Raw genomic sequence first — 22,626 nt, 5'->3', positions numbered from 1 at the left:
TTATAGAGCCAAAATAAAGCATTTGAAAATAGCAGATAATCTGTGATATCATATTTTTAAATGAATTTATTATTATTATTATTTTTAATGTGAATCCTATTCAGAAATGCCTGGAAACCCTACAGCACCTAAGTATACCATCCTTCCATTTCTTATCTGTCCAAGATGGGTTGAATCCCCTGATTAGGGACTTCAGGCAATTTAATGCAGCTGGCATGTCATTCCTCTGATGCATCCCTCTAGGGAAAAGCGTTTTTTATGTCTGTGCTTTTTGTGCATTCATGGAGCCAGTTGCCTGTTCTGAGGGACAAAAAAAAACCGAGTTTCTGGAAGAAAAAACACCCTCTACCTCTGTATGAAACCAGCTATCTCATTTTCATTTCTCTTCCATCCAAGGCAGGTTGAGTCCCCTGATCAGGGTGTTTAGGTAATTTAATACATTAATTTAATGCAAAAAAAATTGACTTATAAACCAATTATCCAAATTGTGAGATTGTCCTCCTTGGGGACTTTAACGTTCATAACACAAACTGGCTCCCCTACTCCAACTTCACAGATCATGCTGAATCATTCGCCATCACTCATGACCTAACACAAATAGTCAAGCTACCAATCAGACAAACCTCATCATGCTACAAACGTTCTTGACCTTTTCTTAATCAATTCTCCTTCCATATATACTGTGGATGTCTACTTTTCCCTTGGCAATTCTGACCACAAACTTATTCAAGTCTTCTTCTCTACAGTTTGTCCTCCACCCAGCCAATCTCAGCCTCATACACTATGGCACTATAATTGTTACACCTGGGATACCTCCAGAATTTTAATGCTACTTTTCCATGGTCAGATTGCTGCTTTCACTCTCATGATCCAAAACCTGCACTGAACTAGTAACCAAAATAATCCTCACTGGAATGAGAGCTTTCATTTCCCACTCCAATGCAAATCTCCAAACTGTATTCAAATCCTAGTTCTCAAAAAATATGCCGCTGCTGTCGATGATAAAAATGCAGCTTATGTTCAATAACTTAAATTAAAAACTCCAGCTTCTCACTTAGCTTACACAACAGCTAGAAACGTGTAAAAAAGTTATCAATAATTTCAAAGCAGACTTCATAAGAATGAAATGCAATAAACTCGCCTTCTGGTCTCTTGCTAAAGCTGTTGGACTAGCTTCTAACCTCTGCCCTTCTATGTTACCACCTCTCTTGCATCCTGATGGCACTATAGCAAGATCACCCAAGGAAAAGGCAGACCCCTTGGCATCACTTTTTTCCTACGACTCCTGCCTGGACAACCAAAGCAAACACTTCCTGTACTTCCACAAACTGCCCACTGTATGCCTCCTCTGAACTTTCACCAAAAAGAGCATCAGAAATATCCTCATTAATCTCGATACTAATCAGATTCCAGGTTCAGATGATATTCCTCTGGTTGCACTCAAGGCTTCTGCTCCAGAATTGACACCCATCCTGTATTGGCTATGTGAACTTTCATATTCTACTAGCATCTATCCAACAGCATGGAAGCAAGTCCACATCCAGCCTATACCTAAAAAGGTAGAAAAAATTCAGCCATCTAACTATCGTCCCATTGCTCTCCCTTCAGTACTTTCAAAAGTGATGGAGAAGGTTATCAACAACTAGCTGTTTCATTACCTAGAGACTCATCAGTTAATTAGCAATCCCCAATATGAATTTCACCATTCTCATTCTACAGCTAACCTCCTAGCTAATCTCACCTACCTTTGAACTCAAGCCATGGAAAGATCTGGAAAACTCATGTTATCACTCTCAATATTTCTAAGGCATCTAGTCTTGTCTGGCACCAAGGCCTCCAGAACAAAGTGCCATCCTATGGCCTCCCTTCTATACTATATGATTGTATTGCCAGCTTCCTCACTTGTTCATTGCATGTCATGGTGGATTTCTTCCTCTCATTAGATTTCCCAATCAATGCTGGAGTGCCTCAAGGTTCTGTGCTCTCATCCCCACTTTAGATCAATGACCTCCTTTCTCTGACTTCACATCCTATTCACAACTTTACTGATAACAGTACTCTTCATCATTGGAAAAATCCTGCAGTACCTAATGTTAGATGCCTCAAAATCTTCCATAACTCGTGACTTGAACACTGACCTCCTCCTCAACATCACAAAATGGGGGGAAGACAACTTAGTAAATTTCAATGCCAAAAAAAGCTGAATCCTGCCTTATTACCTGCAAGAAAAATCTGACCTCAATCTCTTTCATTTTGATAATGCTTCAGTCTCCTTTCAAGAACAACTTTCTCTTCTTGGGTTGACTGTCACATCCAGTTTATCCAGATGCAAACATATTACTCACATAGCCTCATTAGCCTGTAAAAAACTTGGTGTTCTTTTTAAATTTCTAAATATTACTTCTCTTCCTCTTAACTCCTAACACTATAAGTCTCAGATCCACCCACTTTGGAGTACTGTTCCTACATTTGGGGTGGAGCACCCAAGAGCTCTCTAAGAATTCTTGATGATATTCAGAAGAGGGAAAGCTGTTTAATAGGGGCTCTGGTTCAGCAGTGTACCTTTTCTATAAGTACTTTCATGTGCAATGCTCTTCTGAATTGGCTACTACCATTCCTCTGCTTGCTTCTAACCACAGAAGAACTAGAGCAGTCACTCATTCTTCATTCCACACTTCTATTCTTTGGAATAATCTTCCCCATAATGTTTTTCCCATTGGGTACAACCTCCCACTCTTTAAGAAACATATCAACAGGCAACATTTTCTAATTAATCATTTGCCCACACATGGCACTGTATCTTTTGCCATTTTAACCGTTGGACAAGAAGGTATGGCAAATAAAGGAGAGTTCAGCTGTAAGTAAAGTCTCAGTAGAACAGGGATTGGCAGCTCTATTAACAAGGATTTTGATAACACCATGTTGTTGAAAGGGGAGGATGATGGGAATGTATGTATCTACCTATGTGAATGGGTTTCTGTAAACTGAGAAAGAAAGGGAAGATGTGTGATTAGAATATCTAGAAAAGGCAGGTTATTATTATTTTCTTTTTCTATAGTGAACTGGATTATGAGATGCTATCTATTAACATGGAGAAGGAGGAAAGAGTAATGTTTCTGAGCCATATAGCCAAATAGAAAACACATAATCAATGTATCTTAGCCAGATAGAAGGTTTGGGAATAGAGTATTAAGAGCATGTTTTGCAAAATGCTTCATATAATAACTGGCTAGAGGGGGGGAGAGAGAGGACAGAGTCCATGGCTATATCCTCAATCTGTTTATAAATGGCATCTTTCCAAATAAAGTAGCCAGAATGAATGGTGAAATTAAAAAGATCAATGATATCAGGGGTGGGAGAAAGCATTTTTTTTTTTTGGTAAATTTAAAGTCAGAAAAAAGAATATTGGTAAAAGAAAGGTGACAACAAAGCTTACCAAGATATCATTAGTTTTGAACACCAAAGTATGAATTAAAGATCTGAAATAACTGGAATTTTTAATATAGGATGAAGAATGATCTGTAAGTGGAGCTAAGAATTTAGCCAAACTTGTGGCTAACTTAAAAGAGGAGGAGTCGGTAGCATCTACTATGGGATGAAGAGGGTTATCAGGTTTATGAATTTTTTCATATATCATAAGATGGGAACGGGGGGGGGGGGGGAATTAAATAGTTTGAGTTAAACTATTTCAGGAGGCCAAGATGTGACATTTTTAAGAAACCTTTTTAATGTTTTCTTCTAAGAATTGGTGGGATTATAATCCAGTGACTTATAAGCAGTGAAGACCGTAGTCAATCATGACTATGGTTGTCAGGGCTTGCTGACCATGCCTTGGATACTGCTCATAGAATCAAGTGGGAAAAAAAGACCACCATGCTCCACTGCAGTAAATTTAATTTGCTAATTTGAATAAATATGGTTGCATTAAACTTTTCAAAATATGGGAAACATGAAGCCTTCAAGATCCCAGTTTACATTCTAGGCTGCCAACAGGTATCCCACCTCATTAAGACTAGTATTTCGTCCATGTGTTTCACTTTGTTTTGTGTTGCCTTTGTGTGGGTGTTATAAGTTTCATATTGTACTCTCCAACAATGTCTCAGTAACTGAGACACAATATTGGAAGAATTAAATATTATTTTAATCCATTCTCCATATTGTTTTACTCCATTTAAGCCTCTAAAATGAGATATATAAAAACACTTACTAGCTTCACTTAAAATACTTGAAGTGACAGTGATTGTTGGATAATAAGAAATCTTGCAAATAAAAGAAAATAATACATAAAACAATAACATTAAAATTAAACTTCATATTCCTTATATGTATCCTCAAGAAGTGTATGTAGAGTACACTACAAGAACATTAGATGAAAAGTTTAAATCAGGGGTCGGCAAAGTGGTCGATATTGACCCCTGGGGATTGATAAGTCTAGGGGTCAATAAACACCTATAATGATTTTAAGTAACACCTAGTAAACATGAAACTATTCACAAATACATCCCACTTTAACCATTCCAAGTAAATCAATAATATGCAAGTAAATTTTTAATGTTCTTTATATATTTCTTTAAATTTCTTTAAACATTTATTGAGAAGCAGAAAGGAAGACTAATTATTTTTAAATTGAGAAATTTATTATTGATAACATTTATTCATTTATTTAACATGATGGGGATCGATGAGGGATCAAGGATTCCATGGCAGAGTCAATGGTCTAAAAAGTTTGCTAACCTGTGGTTTCATCATCATCAGAAGAAGAAGAAAGTAGAAGAAAGAAGAAGATTATTAAAATCTTACAGCTTTTATTTCTCTCCTCACTATACCTTTCCCACTCCCTCCCTCTCTCTCAGGAACCCAAATGAATTCTTCCAACCAATTCACAAAGGTTGTAAATATTTAATTTATTTATTAAATTATTTATTTCATTCTTGTTTCTACATGGTTCATTCCAGAAATTTTCACAGGTCACTAGAACTACAGAAATCTGAAAACAGAAATACTACAAAATAGTTGTTCAAGTGAGGTCAGTGAGAGAGAGAGAGAAATCAGTGATTATCAGGTCTCTCCTCCTCTGGACATAAGAATTGTTAACAAGGTCTATAGTGCAAAACCACAAACATAGAACAGTATTCTAAGGCTGTGTGTTAAGGCATAAGTGCTGGGAAGGCATCATGTTGGAGTTTTAATGGAGTATTGATGGTACTAAGAAAGGATTAGAAACTAATTTCAATGCTTCCAATATTTCATCTCAGTCACTGAGACAGCTTCGGAGAGTATAAATAACACCTGTAACACACAAATAAAACTAAAACAACACAATACTCAATGAAACAAGTGGCTGACTCAAAAGTCCTATCTAGGGTGGTGTACCCTCTATGAGCATTTGTAGGTGGCCTAGGATGTAAACAAGGTCCTCTAATGATTATTGCTCCCCAAATTTTGGGAAGTTTTATGCATCCATATTTGTTTAAAGTAGGCTGATTTCTGAGTACTGTTGCAGATTCCAAAAACAGTCTTTCCTTTTTAAATTTACTAAGGTGGAGCATAGTGGCAAGATGGTATGGGAGAAAGTGTTCCAGTGCAGGGAATTCCTACACTGGTGAGGAAATCTGAAGAGAAGGCGCCATCCATCAGACATGCTAAAGTTGACTAAACTGAACACTAGCTACTAAATTACAGAGAGTGGAGGCACATCAAAGTTTGGCAATTCGTTGGCTAGGTCTTGATGCAAGACCTGAATTTAGTCTGGGAAATTATCAATACCAACAGCAAGGTTTCTTTGCATCATTCAGTGGCATAGGTCCATATTATGATATGCTGGGGACAATAAAATGCACAGCCAATTTACCTTGATAGTTACTAATATTGATGGTTATGAAGAAAAGAATTTGTCTCTGCTTGTTAAAGTGTTTTTCAGCAACCAAGTGATTTGATGACCTGATTTAGCCACTTTTGAGATGTACCCCCTAAACTTCAACTCCATATCCACCAACACTCCCAAATCCCTGGCCTCGTCAATCTCCTGGAGTACAGTTCCACCAATGTGATATATTGCTGCTAATCTTTTCACCCCAAAATGCATAACCATACATTTTGCTACGTTAAATTGACATCCATTTTTCTTAGCCCAGTCCACCAAACTATCCAAATCATCTTGCAAAATTTTGACATTCTGTGCATCCACTACTGCTCTACCCAACTTTGCATCATCAGCAAACAAATGAACAGTTCCTCTCAGATCCTTTCCTATATCGTTAATGAACAAATTGAACTGTAGTGGTCCAAGAACATAACCCTGTGGCACACTACTAATCACAGGCAGTCTTTTGGACTCTACTCCTGAATAAACCACTCTCTGCTATTTCTCCATCAACCACCCTCCTATCCATCTCACCAAACCTATATCCATCCCAATATGCTGCAGTTTACTCATAGAATTCCATGTGGTATTCTGTCAAAGGCCTTAGCAAGGTACAGTAGAATCACTATAAATCCATTACCCTTATCCAATTCAGCCATCACTGTGTTATAAAATGTGAGCAAGTTACTGAGGCATGATCTACCCTTCTCAAAACCATGCTGTCCCCCATATAGTATCCCATTTTCATCTATCCAATCCTGTATTTTTCTCTTAACTATTTTCTCCAAGACCTTGACAACGATTCCTGATATGCTGATCGGTTGGTAATTTACAGCAGCAGTCTCAGAACCTCCTTTATGCAGTGGAACTATTTTCCCCTCTTTCCATACCCCTTGGGACTAACCCAGACCCAAGACTCAAATTAAACAAAATGGTCAAAGGCACTGACAATTCTTTAGCTGCTTCACGTACGACACAAGCTGGTATACCATCCAATCCCACAGATGTATTGACATTGAGGTTTTGTAATAGACTATTCACTTCCACTTCATTCACCACAATTCCCATATAAGCTGTTGGTTCTTTCATTCCTGCAATGTCACCACCTGGATGATATACTCTTGAAAAGTAATTCCACTATATCAAATGATTCGGTTACCTCCCTACCATCGGCATTCTTTAATCTGCCGTAAATATTTTTTCTTTTACTTGCAACATATTGAAAAAACTGTTTGGGATTCTCTTTAGCCTGCATGGCTAATGTTCTTTCATAATCTGCTTTTGCTTTTCTTACCATACTCATTACCCTTCTGGCCTGCGCTTTATACCGTTCATGTGCCTGCCGGTCACCTTTCTCCTTAAATTCCCTCTACAGTTGTTTCTTTTTTTGCAGCTCAAGCTTAATGGTGTTATTCATTCATTTAATCCCTACTTGATTTATTATTCGGACTCTAGGTATACAGTCAGCCATTGCCTCCTGAAACACTTCTTAACCACCTCCCATGCACTATCAACATCCAGCCCTTGCAGTTTTACATGCCATGGCACTGAACTAACCAAACTCCTAAGCTTGTCATACTTACCAGCCCAATAATTCCACATGTACCCTGTCTTAATTGTAAATTCCACACCTTTAGTCACCTCCCAAGTCAAGACCCTATGATTGCTCTCAACAATTGGTGGCAATGTGGTCATATTCATTACAGCCAAATTCTCAGATGCAATTACTAGGTCAAGCACTCTCTGACCCCTAGTATTTTCCGTTATATGCTATCGCAGATAGTTATCTCTTAATAACCGCATAAAATCCAATTCCATCCTTCCATGTGTCCTCTCCTCCTTCCAATCATTGTTATACCATGGTTGAAATCTCCGATAATAATTACCCTACTTCCACTCATTTCTTCTATTTGCTTATGCATACTATCTCCACCATCTATTTCATCACCTGGTCTATAGTAGCACCCAATTGTATATTTTGTTCTGCTAGCCTCACTCTCACACCAAATAGCCTCAAATGTATTATTTTCTCCATCCTGCAGTTCAACTTCTATTCTCCTTGGCTGCAGCTCATCAGCTATCATCAACAATACTCCTCCCCCCATTTTATTCTCCCTGTCACTCCTGAACACACTATACCCCTTACATTCAATCCTACTAGCTATATCATCTTCTGTCAGCCATGTTTCACTAATGCCAATAACCTGTGGCCTTGAAGTGCCAACCAAGGCCAAAAATTCTTCCTTCTTGTTCCTAATACTTCTGGCATTATTATAAATGAATTGCAGAAGCCCAATTGTTCCATCCCTATTTTGATGCCTTATATAAACTATCCCATTCTGATTTGTTGTCCTTTGTACTCGCTCGGGCATATTACACACATTCATACACTCAACTGTCACTCTAAAGTCTGCATATCTACCCCCCCCCCCTTAATAACTCTAGTTTCCCTGATTCTGCACATTCACTTCCACTTCATTCAACAACACCTTTTCAAATCTCCGTACACCAAATCCATTCAAATGCAAACCATCCGTCTTATATAAATCCTTTCGCCCATCGAACTCACTCCACATGTCCACAAATTCCATACCACTCTTCACTATTGCTCTACCCAACTTTGCATCATCAGCAAACAAATGAACAGTTCCTCTCAGATCCTTTCCTATATCCTATTTGTTCTGGCCCATCCAATCAACAGCTGAAACATTTCATCTGCATCAATCCTATAAAATCCTTTAAGCAACCTAAATGTTTTTACCATATCCTCTCTTTTTCTCCTATCAATCAACTTCTGCAATTCACACACCCTCAATCTATCAGCATAGGGAAGTTTCCACAGGTCACTCACCATCTTGTTCACGCACCTCTGAATCTTGTCTACTGCTTTCTCTTCCCCCCCAAGAAGCCCATGGGAACACACTTGAGCACAGTAATCCAGATGTGGCCATATCAAGACCATATAAAGAGGAATAACAATTTCCTTATTTCTACTTGTTAATGTGTTCTTCAATAACCATGTAATCTTATGGGTTACCTTAGCAATATGTCCTCCAAACTCTCTGTCCACTGCCATCCCTAAATTTCTAGCTTCATCTATTTCCTGAAGTACAGTGCCATCAATGTGATAAATGGCTTTTAATCTATTTATCCCAAAATGCATAACTTTACATTTCTCAACATTAAACTGACACCCATTAACTTTTACCTGTACTGGCAGCCTATTTAAATCGTCCTTCAATCTCTCGACATCACCTTGATTACCTATTACCTTACCGAATTTCACATCATATGACGACTGAATATTTCCTTTCAGGTTATTTCCTATATCATTTATGTACAAATTAAACAGCAATGGTCCCAACACTGAACCTCGCAATGAACCACTAGTGACCTGTTTTCGCCTCAATTCTGACCCTCCATTTACCAATTTTTGATATCAGTCCAGGACCCATCCTTTTATTCACATAAGCAGTGTCATATCCATCCCTATTTGTTCTAATCTGCATAATAGAGTTCCATGTGGGACTCTATTAAATGCCTTTGCAAAATCCAACAAAATCATTTTGTTGCCATTCCCTTTATCTGACTCAGCTGTCATTCTATTATAAAAAATTAATAAATTACTAAGGCATGACTGACCCTTCACAAAGCCATGTTGACCCTTATACAGTGTCATATTTTTATCTACTTATTCTTGAATTCTCTTTTTGACCAATTTTTCCAGTACTTTTACCACCACATCTAAGATATTGATTGGTCTATAATTTTTCTACTGCAGTCTTTGAGCCTCCCTTATGCAAGGGAATTATTTTGCCCTCTTTCCACTCCCTCGGAACTCTACCAGAGTTGTGTTTTAAATTAAAGAGCCTAGCCAGAGTCTTTGCCAGTTCCCTTGTACATTCTTGCAAATCCCAGGCTGATATCCCATCTAATCCCAAAGCTGTCTTTACACTGAGATAATGCAACACTCTAACAACCTCCAATTAATTCATTTCTGCTCCCACATTAGTGTTTGTCACATTTGTTAAAGCAGTAACCACTAGGATGATATATTGTTGCAAAGTGGTCACTCAGTAACTCGACTACTTTATCTGCTCTGTCACTTCGTGACCATCACTCATTAAGGTTAATCATCCATAGTCATTCTTCCTCTTACTTGCCACATAATGAAGGAACTCTTTGGGATTTCCTTGGGCCTGCTTGGCTAGATATTTCTCATAATCTGATTTTGCCTTCCTTGCCATGCTGATCACTTTGCTTGCCTGAGCCTTGTACTGTTCGTGAGTTTGCTGGTCACTTTTTCTTTATATACTATCCCCCAGCATTTTCTTCTGCAGCTCATGGTCAGTCATCCATCAAATGCCTACCTGATTAATCCTCCTTACCTTAAGTAAACAATTTAATATTGATTCCTATAGATGACCCTTGCTCCCATCCACTACTTATCCTGCAGTGTTTTATGCCATGGCACAGATTTAAACTTCTTCATAAGCTTGTCATAATCACATGCCTTGTAGTTCCATATATACCCCTTCTTGACATATGATTACTCACATTGTATAATCTCCAAAGACAAGACTGCATGGTCACCTTCAGCAATCGGAGACAATGTAGTCACCTTGGTTATGGATAGCTCTTCTGATCCTATGACCAGGTCCAATACTCACATTCCTAGTTCTCTTCTATCACATGCTTACTCAAGTAATTATCTCTTAGTAGTTGTATAAATTCCATTTCTATCTTGCCATACAATCTCTCTCTTCCTCCCAGTCTATATCTACATAGTTGAAATCCCCCATAATAATAACTGTTCTCATTGTACTAATTTGCCAATGCATATCTTATTATTATCCATAGAACTCTCTGGCCTATAGCAACAACCAACTGTATATTTTGTCTTATCAGACTGCTTCAAATGAACATCCAGATTCCCACCTATCTCCATTCTTGGCTGTAGTTCATCTGCTATGATCAGCAGCAGTACCCCACTCCAATCCTATCTTCTCTATCTTCCCTGAAAATCTAAAACCTTCACAATCTATCCCTGTAACTACATCATCTGCTGTTAGCCAAGTCTCATTAATGCTTATCACTTTTGATGAGATTACACTAACCAATGCCAAAAACTCCTCTCTCTTCTTCCTGATACTCTTAACATTGGTATATAGAAACTGCAGCATTCCTTTAGGTCCACACCCTCCTTTACTTCCTGAACTGACTACCCTATTCAATATTTTTGCTTGAGAGACTAGATTTCGCACATGGTCATTCTCACACTCACTCACCTCATGGGTGCCTTCACACAAATTCACCTGCTTTCACCCTAATTGCTTACTTTTCCCTGAATTTTCTCTTTGGCATGCTCAGTGAATAAACTCTCTCCACACATCTAACATCAAAACTATTGAGATGCAGTCCATTAGCATTGTACAAATCCTTTTCCATCAAACACAGACCACAGATCCACAAATCCTTTTCTATCAAACACAGACCACAGATCCACAAATCCTACATCATTCCTTCTGCACAATCTACATATATACTCATTAGCTAGCAATGTCTTCCTCCTCACTTTGCCTCTATCATAGCATGGCAGGAGACTTACAATCTTCACTTTCTCGTGATTCATGTTTGCATCTTCTAATAACTCCTTTACATCCTCCCTCATAGAGTAGTACTTCATGTCTCAAATCAATCATACCAACTAAGACAATCATTTCCTTCGACTTACCCTTTTTGCATCTGGATGGTGTGATTAATATAGTGAGTTTTTGCTCCATGGAAACACAATTTTGTCACACTTTCATTAAGTACTACCCTCATCAGTAAGTCTCTGTATATAATTTTCTACTTAACTTGTTTTTCTTGTTTGTTCACTCGGTTTTTATTATTACTTCAGAATACCCTCAATTCTCTTGCTGCTTCAGCAATTTTTCAATTTTGCACTTTGTCCTGTGAAGGATAACATTCAAGCATGTTGTTTCTTCATTAACGTCCAATTTGTTCAGGCTTTTTCTTCAAAGGTCTCCATAAAGCAATTGGCCAAGGGTGGGGAGAGTGGTGAACCTATGGCTGTCCCCTCTATTTGTTTGTAGAATTTTCTCTGCCAAACGAAATAGCCTGAGTTCACTGTAAACTGAAATAGGGCAGAGATATCTGGAGGAAATTTAGCTTGGATTAGCTCTCAAGTTTCCTTGAGTGGGACATTTGTGAATAAGGAGGAGATGTCAAAGCTGACCATTATGTCAGTATGTTGGAGTGTAAGGTTTTCTATGCTGGCTTTGAAGTTTTTTATGTGATGGTGTGTTGCCAGTATAGTGTGTGAGCACTTTGGCCAAATGTTTAGCTAATTTGTATGTGGGGGAATCAATGCCATCCACTATGTGACGTAATGGCACATTTTCTTTATGATTTTTGGGAGTCCAGAAATACGAGGGGGTATAGAGTTAAATGGTTTTAATCTGTTAATAAATTCTACAGGCCAAGAAGTGACCTTCTTAAGGAACCTGTGAAGTTTTCTGATTTGTGAGTTGGTGGGATTGTATTCAATAGGGAGGTAAGTAGCCCAATCTAATAGAAGAGCATTAAGCTTACCTGTGTAGTCCATTTGGTTAAGTACTACAGTTGCATTTCCCTTATCCACTTTGGTGATAACTATTTCTTTATTATTCCTCATTACCTGAGCGCTTTATACTCCTTATTGGATATGGTGGTATTTGGTGGTCTTGCTTTGGAGAGGACATAAGCTACATCCAGTCTTATACTGTTGGTGATTTGATTCAGAAGATGGCGGATTCCGTGTTCAATCTGGATCATGATATCCTCACTAGGTATTTTTCTGGGAGCAATGGCGAAGTTGTGGCCACGTGAAAGCGCATTGAGTGCTTCAGGGTGACTGAAAAAAGGTTGATTACGGTAGATTACAGAAGTTTTGGATTGACGGTAGAGTTCTTTTTTAATTTTTCAATTTTTTTGATATGTCGACCCCATATTTTCTCAAATTCTTTGTCTGCTGCGGTACACGAGACATCAAGTAAAACTGACCAAAGCTCGTGATTTAAAGTGCACAAAAGCTCTTCTTCAAATGCATGAATAGCTTGTTAATGTCAGCTAAGAGAAACCATGTGGCGGTGATTTGTTCCCAAAGCAAAGCATAGCAGGCGTGGTTATAGATAAGGAGAGCTTTTTGTGAAATGAAATGGTGCTTGAATTTTACACAATTTGGGATTACCTGATTTTCTTGGTAGTGTTTTAGGAAAGTCAGACGATTTAGTTGTCTTGATAACTTCAACTTCATTTTACTGCATTGGCAGGCCTTCAGTGCGATGGAATCTCCGTGATGATGGTAATTCTCGTAGACAAGCTTATACATTGGTTATGCATTATTAAATCACTTAAGGAATTTACAATATACATAAGAATATAAATTAAATTACACTTTAATAAATATTTCTGATATTTCGGCAACGTCACATTGCCATCTTCAAAAGGAACTTACAAAAAAGGCACGTGCACGTAGGCACTACAACACAGTAACTGAGAATGAAGTGCGGTAGCTATTGTTCTCCTAAAAGTCCTGATGGAGCCCCCTAGCGGACTATATAGGTGTTCTTGGCCATTGGGCTGAAGGTCTGCTGATGTAAGTCTCCCAAATTTGGGGCAGTTTCAGGCAACCAAATTTGTTGAGGTTTGGAGAGTTTCTTAGGGCTGAGGCTGATTCCATGAACCATTCCCTACATCCGAGGCACCTCGGAAAAAATTACCAAAACCTTAAAAAACATGACTTGATCTCCTGTTACAGACCATACAGAAAATTGGCATCCCTTATCTGCTCCATTAAAGACCAACCACTTCCCCTAGACCTATGTGGTGTTTACCAAGTCCCTTGCAGCTGTAAACTGTCTTACTTTGGCCAAACAGGCAGGACAACTAATATCAGAATTTCGGAACACAAGGACTACATCCGGTTTCACAAGTACAGCCACTCGGGTCTTGCAGACCATGCTCTGGTCTTGTATCCAGATCTCGATATCTGGTCGTGTATCCAGGTCTTGCAGACCATGGTCTGCAAGACCTGGATACATGCCACAGAATACAGTGGAAGAAAGCTACAATAATACACCGTAACAAATTCAAATTCGAAAGACTATTCATGGAATTAGCCTCAGCCCTAAGAAACACTCCAAACCTCAACAAATTTGGTTGCATGAGACTGCCCCAAATTTCGGAGGTTTACATCAGCAGATCTTCAGCCCAATGGCCAAGAACACCTACATAGCCTGCTAGGGGGGGCTCCATCAGGACTTTTAGGAGAACAATAACTTCCGTGCTTCATTCTCAGTTACTATGTTGTACTGCCTACATGCACGTGCCTTTTTTGTAAGTTCCTTTTGAAGATGGCAACGTGACGTTGCCGAAATATCAGAAATATTTATTAAAGTGTAATTTAATTTATATTCTTATGTACGTTGTCAATTCCTTAAATGATTTAATAATGCATAACCAACGTATAAGGTTGTCTACAAGAATTACAAATTCATTAATATTACAATTATGTTGAAAATATGGCTCTGCTATCACTGCTATTCTAAATCAGCTGCATTTCACTCAAGAACATTAGCACCATTCCATGTGGTGGTCAAGATAGTGACCAATGATGAATTATGTTTTATTCAATTTCTAATCAGTGCTATACCAGAAAAGTGAACTGAATCCAAATGCTTACATTTATAGTTATATAAGATTAGAAGGGAAGGCAATGTGTCTATAAGCTATTTGGCAACATAAACTGAAACATGGATGGTGATGACAGTTATGTTTAAATGATATTACATTTAACAATATAACTAAAGCTCCATTACTGCTACTTTAATCATGCAATGGCCAGCAATCATAGTCAATAAATTAGATTATGTTTATTTTCAAATTGTGGTATGACTGTGTTTGGAGAGCTCCAAAAGCTAAGTTGTTGTTTTTTTAAAAAAAAAAAAGTAGCATTATCAGTTAAAAAATTGTGTTAGAATTAGACTGCATTGTGGAGTTAATTAGTTTTAACTTAAAAGTTTTGTTTTAAATATTCTTAATTTAGTCTTGAGAGTGAGGATCAAAAGTGTGTCTCATATTACGAGACTGAAGTAGTGGATGGAACTCAGAATAAGCTTGAAAATATGTGTGTGTAACAGTTCATAAGTTGTAAGAGAGATTAAATGTGACACGACAGAGAAAGAGAGAGCGAGAGTAAAAGTGTTAAATGAAAGAATGGTATGACTGATGTAAAGAATGAAGAGTTGGCTGTAATAAGGGAGATAGGTCAGCTGCACAAAATGAAACACAAGTTGAAGTGGGAGCTGGAGCACATGCAGAAGGGTCTGGCAAGTGGGTCAGCTGATAACAGAAAGAAAGAAAGAAGTGCGAAGAGAAATGGAGGCTTAACCAAGAAAGAAAAATCAAGGAGTGAATCTTGTATGGCGATTCAATCATAAATGATGTGATCGATGAGACAGTGACAAAATCGTGCTTTCTGAGTGTGAAGATTAATGAAGTTAGTGTAGAGTACAAAAGGGTAGGGTGAAAGAGATTATCATATATTGGCAGGAATGAATGATTTGAAAGGAGAAAAGTATGGCACGAAAGAAGACATTAAAGGATTACTGGAAATAGCAAAAGAAAAGACTGAGAGGGTTAAGATAGTGAGTCTGTTGCCGTGGTATGACAGAGTAGAGCTGAGAAGGAGGGCCATGACACTGAGTTTGTGGATATCGGGAGTGAGTTTGATGGGTGAAAGAACTTATACAAGAAGGATGACATGAATGGAATGGATCTGGTGTTCAGAGACTGGAAAAAGTGTTATTGAATGAAATGAAAGTGTATAATATGCTTAAGTTAGTACCACTGGTAACAAACCAAAATGGGATAGTTAGTATAAAGCGTCAGGATAGCGGTGGGCCTAAGAGGCTTGTGCACTTCATGTACACTAATGCCAGGAGCATTCGGAACAAGCAGCAGGAATTTTTGGCATTGGTTAGTTCATCCTGGCCAAAGGTTATTGGCATTAGTGAGACATGGCTAACAGAAGATGAAATAACTAGTGGGATAGAATGTGAAGCTATAGTGTGTTCAGGGAGGATAGAAAAAAATGAGGGAAAGGAGTGTTATTAATGATCGCCAATGAACTGAACCTAAGAGAATAAAAGTTCAAATGCAGGACAGTGAAAATAGCACATCTGAGGCTATCTGGTGTGAGACAGAGACCAGCAGAACAAAATACACACAGTTGGATGCTGCTATAGACCAAGGGATGGAAAAGATGATGGAGATAGTATGCATTGGCAAATAGACTCAAAGAGTGGAAGACAGTAATTATTATGGGGGATTTCAACTATGTGAGCATAGATTGGAAGGAGGAGAGGACACATGGGAGGAAGGAATTGGAATTTATGTAGTTAGTGGTGGTGATTTATCCCTTCAATCATTTCTGACCCTAGATGACTTTGTAGGCTTGCTCACAAACTGTTCTTGGTGAGATTATTATAGGGTAGTTCATCACTGCTTCCCCCACCCCACTTCCAATTTTACCCAGGCTCGGGACCAGCTTATGGCTGGAATGTATTCCCGATTGTAATCGATGTGTGTTCATGAGGCTGATTTGTCTGTTCTGAGGGACAAAAAACCCCTACTTCTGTATGAGGCCAGCTAACTCACCTTTCGTCGAAAGAGACCAGATTCCTCAAGTCACGAACAGGAATTCAACCCAGGTCTTTCTGACCAAAGTACATCGTCTATACTGACTGAGCTATGGAGGCTCAATTTATGCAGTTACTAGGGGTACTTACCTGAAACAGCATGTGATGGAATATAGCAGGGTTTCAAGAAAGCTCGATCTAGTAATTACATCTAAGAATTTGTCTATAATGAATATGACCACGTTGCCACCAACGGGTCTGAGTGATCATGTGGTCTTGATCTGGGAGGTGGCCAAATGTGTGGAATTTTCAGTTAAGATGAAGTATATGTGTAAATACAAGACTGGTAAGTATGACAAGCTTAAGAGATTGCTTGGATTGGTGCCATGGAATGTAAAACTGCTAAGGCTGGATGTTGATAGTGCATCAAAAGCAGTAAAAGAGTGTTTGAGGGAGGTAATGACAGACTGCATACCTAGAGTCAGGAGAGGAAATCAAGCAGGAGTTAAATGAATGAATATCATCATTAAATTGGAGCTGCAGAAAAAAGAAACAATTATGGAGGGGATTTAAGGAGAAATGTGACCAGCAGGCACATGAACAGCACAAGGCAGCCAGAAGGGAAAACAGAGTGGTAAGAAATGCAAAAGCAGAGTATAAAAGGAGGTTAGCAATATGCAGGCTAAAGATATCCAAAACAGTTCTTTCAATATGCTGCAAGTAAAAGAAAGAATGTATATGACAGAATGATTTTAATGAATGCTGATGGTAGGGAGAAAACTGAATCAGTCAAAATAGTAGAATTACTAAGTGAACATTATGCAAGAGTATATCATACAGGTGGTGATATTGTAGGAACAAGAAAACCAATGGCTTATGTGAGAACTGAGGTAATAAAATGGAGATGCATAACATGTTACAGAACCTTAATGTGAATACAGCTGTGGAATTGGATGGTATACCAGCACGAGTTTTATGTGAAGCAACGAGAGGAGGATTGTCAGTGCCTTTGATCATATTGTTTAATCTAAGTTTCAGCACCCCCTTTGGGTTAGTTCCATTGTATAAAGGAGGATTCAAAACTGATGTAGCAAATTACTACCGATCAGCATATCAGGAGCTGTTGTCAAAGAATTGGAGAAGTTGGTCAAGAGCAAAATACAGTGATGGGTAGATGGAAATGGGATGCCGTATGGGGGGGGGGGGGGGGCAGCGTGGTTTGGTGAAGGGTAGGTCATGCCTCAGTAACTTGCTCAAGTCTTATAATACAGTGACAGCTGAGTTAGATAAAGGTAATGGGTTTACAGTGATACTGGACTTTGCAAAGCCCTTTGACAGGATATCACAGTAAATTGCAGCGCATGAGGATGGATATAGGGTTGGTGAGATGGATAGGAGGCGGTTGATGGAGAGATATCAGGTAGTTTATTCGGGAGTAGAGTAAAAAAGAAGCCCTGTGACTAGCACCCTGACTCAGGGTTCTGTTCTAGCACTGCTACTGTTCAATTGGTACATTAATGATATAGGAAAGGATCTGAGAAAACCTGTTCAGTTATTTGCCAATGATGCAAAGTTGAGTAGAGCAATAGTTAATACAGATAATGTCGAAATTTTGCTAGATTGACAGATCGGGCAAAGAATAGATGTCAGTTTAATGTGACAAAATGTAAGGTTATGCATTTTGGGATGAGAAGATTACCAGCTGTATACCACATTTTGCAACTGTACTCCAGGAAATTGAAAAAGCCAGAGACTTGGGGAAAATAGTTCCATTGCATAAAGGTTTAGTTGGTAGGGAGTTAAAGTTTAGGGGCACATAGCAAAACGGCTAAAGCAGCTCAACAGATTACCTGGTTACTGAAGAATGCTTTGAAGAGCAGAGACAAGCAGGTTATTGTTCCTCTTTGTCGAGCCTTGATAAGACCTCATCTTGACTACTGTGTGCAGATCTCGGTGCCAAAGTTTCTTGGTGATGAGGTGGAGAGGATCCAGAGGCAAGTGACCAAGATGGTATCAGGTCTATGAAATGAACCTTATGAGAACAGGTTGAAGATTTGTGGGTTACAGAAACTGGTTGATAGGCAGTAAAGAGATGAAATGATTGAGACATACAAATTACTGAGGAATTTTTACAAGATTAATTCAGAAGAAATTTTTCATAACAGGTGTGGTGGTGGTGGTGGTGGGAGAACTAGGAGCCATCCATGGAAACTGAGAAAGAGTGTAGTTAGCAAGGCTGTTAGAACCAGGTTTTTTTGCTTGGAGAGTGGTGAATGATTGGAGTAGGTTGCTAGTCTGTTGTGGGTGCCATGACTATGAATGAGTTCAAAGCAAAGTATGATAGATACTGTGCAAATGTTGGATAGTTCTTGACATGATATTTAGGGCCTCCCTCGATGAGTCTAAGGACTCCTTAGAGTAGCCCATGACTGTTCTGAATAATAATGATAATAATGTTTATTTTACATTACATTTATGCTCACTTTTTCATTTCTTCACTCTATGCTGCAAATTAATGTTCTAAGTATTCTCCCTAATGAATTATTCTATGTATTCTCTTATTTTTGCTATTGGGGAACCGAAAACAAGTTTTAAAGAGTATTTATTAAGGTGATATTGTTTTCTAATTGCTGTGAACTTACATGATGGCAGATTTTTGATGTACTACAATTTTGGACTAAAATATGCTATTTGTGTTAATTTGAAGAAACTCTCTCACAGCACAAGTATCTCTTAAAAGTTTGCGCCTTGACATTTCGTCTGTTTGCTCACTTGGGAAAAATGGAGTTAAACCAAGTTTAAAATTGCTTGGTATCTTTAACATAATTATACCCAAGTTAAAAATACTTTCTACATCTAGATCTCCTCCTGAGATTTTTATTTAATAAGGTTAAAACACCTTATGGTAACTCGTTTTGGTAAAATACTTACAAGCTCTGCATTACTAAATCTTGGTATTTCTAGCCTGGCTCCCACTGATGAGACCTCAATAAAGGTCGAAACCGGTCTGGGTAGCGGCCCCTTGCCTTTAATACAAAACATCATACATTCCCTTCTTGGAGATGTGTTTTGGCATTAAGAGTAAATATTAAGATTAGTGATCAGAACTTGCTCCACCTTTACCACGAGTTGCCTTGGTCTTGCGCTACCTGTGGGATCAGCTAGTCTTGCATCAATTGCAGGTGCAAACTTAACATTTTGTCTGTTTGCTCACTTGGGAAAAATGGAGTTAAACCAAGTTTAAAATTGCTTGGTATCTTTAACATAATTATACCCAAGTTAAAAATACTTTCTACCCATAGTAGCTGGATACTGAAAAGGTTTAATAATGGGTACCGCATTCATAGAGATAAATCAGCTTATGACACTGTATGGAAGAAATGTTTACTGTATAAAATAGCCAAACTAATCAAGCACCAAAAAATTCTAAAATTAGTAGAGCAAATACTCTCCAATAAGAAAATAAAGGTTCATCTGAATTCACAAAGAACAAGAACATTTATCCCGAAGGATGTATTGCTGCAAGAATCAGTCCTCTCCTCACACCAGCGCTATTCAACCTGTACATAAGCAACATTCCTCCAACAACTAGTTGAAAGTTTATCTATTCTGATGACATAGCAATAGCCAACCAAGACAGTACTTACAAGGTACTCCACTGAGAAAGATCTGAGTTCACTGCACTATTACTTTGAAAGCTCAGGACTATCTTCTAACTTCAGCAAAACTACTGTTTCAGCTTTCTACCTAAATAATCATGAGACTCATAGAAAACTAAAAATAAACTTCTGCAAAAGGACTCTAATCCATGAAAGTAACCCTTGTTATCTTGGTATCACACTTGACTGTAGTCTGACATACCAAAAACATCTGGAAAAAACTAAGTTAAAGTTATCTGCCAAGAGCATCATCATCATAAACAAGCTTAAGCACAACCTGTGGTTGTAATTCTTGACTCAGACAGCAACCCTGGCTATGGTCTTATAATGGTAAAGTATTGTTCACTAGTTTGGAGCCTACGTCACTATGATTCTTGCTGACACCCATCTTAACGTAACGATGAAAACCATCTCTCATACCTTAAGATTCACTCCACTCCCAAAGTTACATCCCCCCCCACACACACACATCACTTTTCCATTCTTCATAAGAAAAGAAGCTACCATCAGAGAAATAAATAAATCACTAATTAAATCTCTCTAGCTCACCACATTACATCCAGATCTCCCATCTAGCTTGTGGAAATACCAGATGATGTTTGTAGTTCATTCGAGTCTTTGCCAATCCTGGGGATTGGCAAAGACTGGAATGAACTACAAACCAGTACCTAATTACAGATCCAACTACCAAACCTTCAGAATCTATCTTGAGACCTCTAGAGCCAACTAAACAGATAGATTTAGGACTGGACAAGTCCACTGTGTCCAGTTATTATATCGCCAAGAATTTTCACAGTCACCATTTTTGCATGTTTGGTGTTGTGCAGACTATACATCATATCACTGATGACTGCTCCATACACTCCTTCCCTGGAGGCCTCAGGAACTTGCATTTACTCCTAGATAGAGTGCCATTGATTAGTTAACTGAACTGTCAATCTGTATATAGTTTTGTTCATTAATTTATTGTATTTTTAGCCATATGCTAAATAAGTATATAAAATCACAAAAATTTCTGAGATAAGAAAGAGCGGGAAAGAGGGCTAATGTCCATGAATGTAGCTATCGAGGGAGGTTGAAGAAATATGGATTGCAAAGTTCGGTAGTTGGAAAAGAGCTGATATGAGAGAGGTGTTTAAGTTAGTGACAGGATTTTATCAGATTAATCCAGAGGATTATAAAAAGAGTAGAAGGCAAGAGGAGGAGAACCAGAGGACATCCTTTGAAGTTATGTAAAAGTGTAATGAAGAGGGGTGTGAGGAGTAGATTTTTTACATGGAGAATTGTCAGTGAATGGAACACATTATCAGAATATGTTGTTAATGTTAAGAATTTTAAGATTGGGTATGATAAATATGTTGTCAGCTGGATGAACCTCCCACAATGAGTCTGCAGACTCCATGGTGGTGTAATAATAATAATAATATATTGATACATGCCTATATGTTGACAAGAATCACGTACGGCATCCATAATTAGGTATGTATGCTCATATTTCATTACTATATAAATGTATTTTATTAAAATAATGTACTGACAAACAAAAGCAATAAAATAACTGGGAAAGAAATAAAAATTGCATGCTCTTACCCTTTCAGCAACATATCATTTAATTCAGTCTGAAACTTTTCAAGGCACTGGAGAGCTGTTCTGCTACTCTATTATAAAAATATTCAAAATGAATTCTTACTTTTTAAAAGAAACAAAAATAAACATTGTTAAAGATAAACTAAATCTGAGAACCTCACAGGACATAAAATACAAGCAAACTAATTTATTTAGGTTAGGATTTTAAGGTCTAAGACCCCTATAATAGTTCAACATTTTTGTAATTATTTTATCATCTTTTAATATATAGCTGTAAGGGATGTACTTAAGGGATGGTATAACAGGCAGGCAAGCACAATTATGATTTTAAAAGGAGTCCAATCAACAACTTTAATGTCTCTCTTTAAAAAAAAAAAAAAAATTCATATATGAGTTCAACTGCATTTCAATTAACATACATTAAGGATAGAGAAAACGGATTACCTATATGTGAAACCAATAACTTCTTATATAAAATTTTCAGCCATTGGGTCATGATCATTCTCATGGTAGTTTATTTTGATGGTACTGATTACAACACAGAATGATAGGAAAATAATTAATATTTATTAACTTATTAGCTGATATTTCACTGCTATTATATCCAGAATCTTCAGAGCACAAAAACAGTTGGTCACAGTGCACGAAACAATAATAAATTGATATAACAGTGGGACTAATTTTTTAAAAAAATTGTAACGGACAACACAACGAACTAAAGTCCTAGTTAGTGCCATCTATTGTTGGAAAAAGAGAGAACAAGTATTAATTAGATCTTAAAATGACTGACTTCCAGATTTTTGGTAAATTTATACAGCAATACTTGTTGAGG

At 37.9% G+C, this 22,626-nt stretch overlaps 1 protein-coding gene across 3 annotated transcripts in view; it reads right to left on the bottom strand.

The window, feature by feature from the left end:
• Pbp95 (proximal sequence element A Pbp95) overlaps nucleotides 1-22,626 on the bottom strand; it is a 353,207-nt gene that overhangs the window by 155,846 nt on the left and 174,735 nt on the right. For all 3 annotated transcript variants that reach the window (XM_090414954.1, XM_090414955.1, XM_090414956.1), the window contains exon 10: nucleotides 21,798-21,865. In XM_090414954.1, coding sequence (XP_090271080.1) covers nucleotides 21,798-21,865 — 68 coding nt within the window. The remainder of the gene's footprint in view (nucleotides 1-21,797; nucleotides 21,866-22,626) is intronic.

This window comes from Typopeltis vanoorti, chromosome 26 (assembly GCF_054136105.1).
Source record: "Typopeltis vanoorti isolate ZY-2024b chromosome 26, IOZ_Tvanoo_1.0, whole genome shotgun sequence".
Lineage (NCBI taxonomy): Eukaryota > Metazoa > Arthropoda > Arachnida > Uropygi > Thelyphonidae > Typopeltis > Typopeltis vanoorti.
This window is presented reverse-complemented; position numbering and strand designations above follow the sequence as displayed.